Raw genomic sequence first — 6,780 nt, 5'->3', positions numbered from 1 at the left:
TTTTTTTTGGTGCGGTTCGCTTTCACACTGCCCTTTTTGCAAGTGAACCAGAGACTGTAAACAAAACCACACATGTGCTTAAGGTCATCCATTCATTGGTTCATCCATTCAACCGTACCAGAGTTCGTTTGGAAGCGGACCGAGACCACCTCTTCAGCTGGGTCTCGGTATGGTTGTTTGGTGCGCAAAAGATCCGCACCAAAGGGTGAAACGAACTTAAGTTCGATTCAATCGAACCAAACAAGACAGGTGTGAATACACCCTTACTGTACTATTACTATTACTATTACTATACTATTACTATATGTCAACAATCTCATTTGTGTCTATTTTTCACTCCTGTAAGTCTCCTAAGCTATGAAAGAGCAACCTTTGAGTAATATCATTACAGTGAATGCCATTATCAGAGTTAAGCTGGAGTCGCCAGGCGTCTTTCAGCTAACCAGCAGAATCACAGACGTCCCTTAGCGGGTTATCCATTCCCAGCCTCTAAAACTATCGTTTCTCCATGAAACAGAACCCTTCTCTCTCTCTCTCTCTCTCTCTCCGTTCCTATCTCTGTTCCTCCATTCTGTTTTTTCATTTCCATCGATCCTACAGATATCTACACTCCTCTACAACATCTAAATCTTTCACTCTTTATCTTGCTCTAAAACACTGCATGTACCCTATTTTCTCTACCATTATCCTCTCTTTCTAACACAATGTTCTCTCTCCCAGGTGCAAAACTTGGGACTACTCATCAGATGCATTGATGATCATCTCTGCGTGGATTACAGGAGAAATGATTTTAAGAAACAGTCGGCACAAGTCCTCCCTCACAGTTCCTGTATGCGATTACCAAGGCTTTCATCCCGCAACATGATCGATAGCCTGTAAATGAACTGGAAGCCCCACATAATAGGCAGGTTTATAAATGATTAGGGGCCGCCAGTCTTTCTCTACCTCGTAATCTCAGCGACATCGTTTCGGCAGGGAGCATCTCCAGAACAGAAATATGACCGCCCTCACTCGGAGCGAGAGACGGGGTCTGTAAAACAGAATGAAAAGGCCTTCTTCCTCATTTAATGCCTCATTCTTTTATCTGTACAGGTGCCTTTATTTCTTGCTATCTTCTCTCCATCTCACTATCTTTACCCTCCACTCGATTTCACCTTTTCAATTCTTCTTTACACAATCAGTCCTTATTACAGTGCTTGTGAGACTCTAGAATCCATTCAACCTTTGTTTTATAGATAATTTAAATCTTAGGTGTATTATCCATTCTTTTTTCTAATAAACTTTTTTACTTTTAAAGCAATTTAACATTAAAGTTGACATGAAATGGTATTGGAAATCCGTCTGACTGCCATGACATATTGAAAAAGCAGGCCAAGATATGAGTTTACCCAATAAAATCACCAGAGAAAGTTATAAGAAAAGCACTATGCTTTAATAAAAACACTTTATGTGGAACGACATGCACTGATGAATTGTGCACAATAAAATTTTGATTTCAATGTTCATTTCATGTTGACATCAAAATTTGAAAAACTTCAACAACAATTACAGCATTCTAATTTGTATATTTTGATTTGTGGTTCAGGACTTTTATAATCTTACAAAAAAAATTTGATTTCAAATAAATGCTGTTCTTTGGAACTTTCCATTCTTTACATAATCCAAAAAACAAAACAAAAAAACGTGGTTTCCACAAAAATACTAAGCAGCACAACTGTTTTCAACACTGATAATCAGAAATGTTTCTTGAGCAGCAAATCAGCATATTAGAAGGATCACGTGATACTGAAAATTCAGCTTTGCAATACAAGAATAAATTACATTTTAAAATATAATCAGATAGAAAACAGTTATTTTAAATTGTAATACTATTTCACAAAATTTTACTGTATTTTAGATCAAATAAATACAGCCTTGTGGAGCAAAAGATACATCTTTAAAAAAAAAACCTACCTATTCCAAAGTTTTGAATGGTACACTATAGACAATATATATAATATTTATAGAAAATCAAAGCCTAAAACCTACATTTACCAACAATTTCAACACTACTTTGGCTCTCAAGTGCTTAATTATTTGCTTTAGCACATCTACTGTAGTTCTATTCTGACATCCCAGAGTCCCACTCGGAGGGGGCTTTCACACTAGCACTTTTGGTGCGCACCCAGGTTCGTTTGACATCAGCGTTAGGTTCGTTTGGATAATGTGAATGCTGCTTTCTGAACTCGGGTGCACACCAGCGAAGCGTACCCGAGTCTGGCTAAAAAGGGTGGTCTGGGGTACGGTTCATGCAAAGTCCGGTACGGTTCGCTTCTGATGTGAACGCAATCGTACTAAATCACGGAAGTGAGCCGCTATATTTATGATGTATGATTTGGTCAAACAGTGTATTTATGCATTTACTCACTCGCTTTCCTGTTAAGTGTGACTGACGCACTGCAGCAGAGAGAATTTATATCTCATTTCTGCTCGCAAAAAAGTGACTGCTGCGTTTTTTTAACCCTACAGTCGTGACAAATAGACACATGTGCCATTCTATGTTGGCGCTTTGGAAATGAGTAAGAATTTTCAAAATCCCAAGTACAAAAATTAAGTGAGCAAGCATCCATTCATTGTCTTCTGCATAGTCATTAGTAATGGGTTAAACAGCTGCCACTCTGATGACGCAAACGTACCGTGGTTCGGAACCATAAAAACAGTTCAGGGGGCAGGAGGAGGGGGAGCAATCGAACTCGGGTTCGGACCAGGCAATTGAACCAAGTGTGAAAGCACCCTAACTTGTATTCTTTTCTTCTGATCCATTCCTTTCTTCTTCCATCCCAATCCTCCATTAACTCCCTCTCACTGCAGGTCATCTCTTATCCTCCATCACCTTCTACTGCACTCCCTTAATCTCAGATTTTCTACTAGTATTTTTCCGTTCATCCCTTGGCTTCCCTGGGTCAGGTTGGCATGAATGTGAAAGTATGACTGCGGCATGTTTGACATCCAGTTTACAAATATCTCACAGTCCAAATTTTCTTGCTTCAGTTAATAAACGCCTGATTCAACTCCCCTAGTGCTTGACGTTTTCCCCCCCCCATTTTGCTCCCTCTCTCTTCCTTTAATACAGCGCCTGTGTGCTCATTTTCTCTTTTCTTCATCTCCTCGCACTAAACAAGCCGTCTCCACCTTCATAACCTCTGTAAATACGTTTGCTCTCAGTGGTTTATTGGCGCTGAGTGTGTATGTGTATGGGGGGAGTCGTGGTCTTCGCTGCTGAGTGTAGCTTAAAGCGAGAGTTTTCAAACTCCTAGAAACTGTCTGCATCAGAGGTGCGTGTTTAGAGACCCCTGCATCTGAACCTTTTAGAGTGAACCTTTGAAATGAGCTTTAGGACTAAATAAGCCCCGAGCCCACCAAGATATCTATCAGAAATCCCTTTTCAAAAGCCGACTGTAAACTATCTCCTGAAGAACGAGTAAAGGATGAAGCTTTGCGTGACCAGGAAAAACTTGAAAGTGTCAGCAGTGGAGCTGAAGTACTGTAGTTCACTCTAGCTATCTAGGATAAAGTTTTCATCCAAAACACGCTAGCCAGTGACGGCAACATGAATGTCCAAATCATCTGCAATCAATAGTTATTTCTGTATTAACGGCGGGTTGTTGCTGTAAATTTGGGACACTGATGAAATCCAATTACTGTTGATCTTTTGCAAGTATTTCTTAAAGTTTTCAGTGAAGATGAATAATTGGAAATGAGAAATAATAATGAGAAATAATGATAAATGGAAACACAAGAAAGAGAAGAAAGAAAGAAAGAGAAGAAAGAAAGAAAGAAAGAAAGAAAGAAAGAAAGAAAGAAAGAAAAAGAAATTAAAGAAATGAATGAACTTTAGAGGAGGGAAGAACAACTGAACTAACAAACGAAAGACCAAATGAAAGAAAGGAAGTAAAACAAATCAATAAACAACTGAACAAATGAATGAAAGAACTAACAAACAAATAACAAAAGACAGGAGGATGAACAATCAATCAAAAGAAAGAATGACTGGAAGGAAGGACAAATGAACAAATAAATAAAAAAAACAAACAAAGACAAAAAGAAAGAACAGAGGGAAGAATGAAATGAAAAAATGGATGGAGAGAAGGAAGAAAGAATGAACAAACAAGGTAAAGACAGAATGAAAGGATGGATAAGTCTTTATTATGAGCTATTACCATTGGATGTGAAATGGTCAATCTGCCTTTGAAAAGACATGAGGGTGTGTAGGAGTGTGTGTGTGTGTGTCACACACCGATCTGCCAAATCTGAAAATTAGCATTCCGACGAACGATCTGATTCAAATCACTTTCCACACATTGGGATATAAACATAGACTTTGTTTGAACTGACAGAGGGCTTTCATTCCTCTAATCTGGCTCAGCGTGGGACGGAGGCATCAGTGTGAGGAGGACGCCGCCGACTCCTCACTGAAACCACATTCAGCTGCCGCAAAATTACAAGCTGCAGTTAGTTTGATCGGATGGGAACCAAAGTCGGGCACCCGCTTTTGACTTCAAAGGTCAATGTTATGATCTTTCATCATCTAAACCCATACTTTATGACTCATACACACGCAGGCTTGAATTAAACTACACGCTTCATAGCGATTCACCTCTGGATATTCATTTCGTCAGCTTCATTATACATTCACATTAAAAGACACAGAAGAAACGGTTTAACATGATCCATGTGTGTAGAACTGAACAGTGTGATTCATAATCAGCAGAGGAGGAAAGTGTCTTACCTATGGATGCCGTGGCAGGGACTGGCTCCTTAGAAACTGCAATTAAAAACAGCATAAAACTGAAACTAATTTTTTGCTTTGACATAAATGCCGCACAACTATTGTCGTAGAGTATTGTTCTGATATTTTTAAGGGTTAAAAAAAGCTGTTGTTATTGTAAACTAAAAATATTAAAACTAGTTTTCATTTATTGAAATAAAGCTACAATTAAATAAATTAAATAATATAACTTTATATACAGAAATAAGTTGAAGTACGAACATTACTAAAATAATAAATAAAATAATAAATTACTGAAATAATAAATTTAAGCTAAATAGAAATATAAAAAACGTATAAAAATGACAAAAGCAAATAACAAAATTACTAAAAAAATCTAAATATTAAGAAATACTATATATATATATATATATATATTTATATCTTATTTTATTTATTATAAAATTCATATTTATTAAATTAATGCTAAAATAACACTGTTAAAGGGATCGTTCACAGAAAAATGAAAATTCTGCCATTTAATTACCCTCATGTTATTCTAAACCTTATTGTTTTTCTTCCATGTAACAAAAAAGGATAAAATGGTTCTATTAAAGCTTCAAAAAGAATGCAAAACACTATAAAAATGTATAGCCTATATGACTGCATTATATTCCAAATCTTCATGAGTTGATACAATGTCCAGATCATGAATCAATCATTCTTTTGAGTCAGATCTTTTCAGTGAATCGGTTGATCCATTTCACAAAACCAGTCTGAATGATTCGTTTGCAGACTGATTTGGTTTTTGAGTTTTGTTTATTCTATTTTTTTATCCTGTTTTTGTGTACTTTTTGAAGCTTGATATCATCATTTTCCTTTTTTTTTTTTTTGGTGAACTATACCTTTCATTCTTTAATGCAGTCATTTAGCAGATACCTTTATCTAAAGCAACATCTAATATACTAGTAATCCCATAGAAACCTGGTTTTAAAGTGCCTTGCTTTAAAAATTTATTAAAAGCTGAGAGCTGAGATTATCAATAGCTGAGAGCACTGCTATTTTTATTTTTTTATTTTTTTTTAATAAATGAGAGTACTGCATTCTTACTGGAATCTGAAAGCATCATCAAATTAGCCTGAACATTTAATAAATGAACATGCAAGTGGTAGGGAATGTATAGAACTTTGTGAGGTTCAAGTTCTGTGATTGGCCTGCTGATACATTGTACGGTTCAAATCTTTTGGTTACCAGTCCAGGAATTTTACTACTATACCACATGGACCAATTCAACATAGGAAGCCACACACCTGAGTAGTAGGAGTTGAGGAGGGTTTTACTCTGGAGGGCTTTACCCTGGATGGAGAAGGAGCATGGAGAAGAGGAGGCTGGAAAAGACAGAGAGGAGAGCACTTACAGTACATACACACGCCACACATGTATATAAAACACCAAATCATTTCCAGATTAATAGCAGTGTCATATTGTGACAGAATCACAGTGGCAACAGAATAAAAGGTTTTTAGGTCACTTTCCGTAAAGGAGACAGATATCGCGACACTAATCAACTGCATCTTGCTGTAGTCAACAAGACCTTTAAATGTCATGGACTATTTTGAACATATCCACATGCATATCCTAGCTCAGTATATACAGTGAATTTCTAAACAATGTCTGGAATAAAAAATGTAGAGTGAAAAAAAATTGTTGTAGAAACAATTTTCACTCAGAAAATTTCTAGTAAAGTTTACAAATAATTGCAAAGAAACAGCAAGTAACACATTGATAAAAAAAAAAAAAAAACTTAAATAGTAAAACATATTCCAGTAATCTTTGTTTAATTTACACCTTCAAAAAAACATTTTTTTTTTTACAGTGTAGACTCCTACGACAAAAAATGAGAGTCACCAAAACCCACTCCTAGAGCTTCACTCACTCCAGTAACCTTCTTTTACTCTTCTCAGCTGAAGCCCATATCCTTTTTACTTTCCATTTTAATCACCTATCACTCCAGATCTCCCTTTACACAAATC

General features: G+C 36.4%; 1 protein-coding gene across 1 annotated transcript in view; it reads right to left on the bottom strand.

Annotated features, from left to right (window-relative positions):
* LOC107708049 (receptor-type tyrosine-protein phosphatase T-like) overlaps window positions 1-6,780 on the bottom strand; it is a 259,431-nt gene that overhangs the window by 47,774 nt on the left and 204,877 nt on the right. Inside the window, exons 18-19 of the mRNA XM_016512197.1 lie at window positions 6,058-6,135; window positions 4,769-4,804 (exon numbers count right to left, since the gene is read on the bottom strand). Coding sequence (XP_016367683.1) covers window positions 4,769-4,804; window positions 6,058-6,135 — 114 coding nt within the window. The remainder of the gene's footprint in view (window positions 1-4,768; window positions 4,805-6,057; window positions 6,136-6,780) is intronic.

Source organism: Sinocyclocheilus rhinocerous, unplaced genomic scaffold (assembly GCF_001515625.1).
Source record: "Sinocyclocheilus rhinocerous isolate Xijiao unplaced genomic scaffold, SAMN03320098_v1.1 scaffold113, whole genome shotgun sequence".
Classification (NCBI taxonomy): domain Eukaryota; kingdom Metazoa; phylum Chordata; class Actinopteri; order Cypriniformes; family Cyprinidae; genus Sinocyclocheilus; species Sinocyclocheilus rhinocerous.
This window is presented reverse-complemented; position numbering and strand designations above follow the sequence as displayed.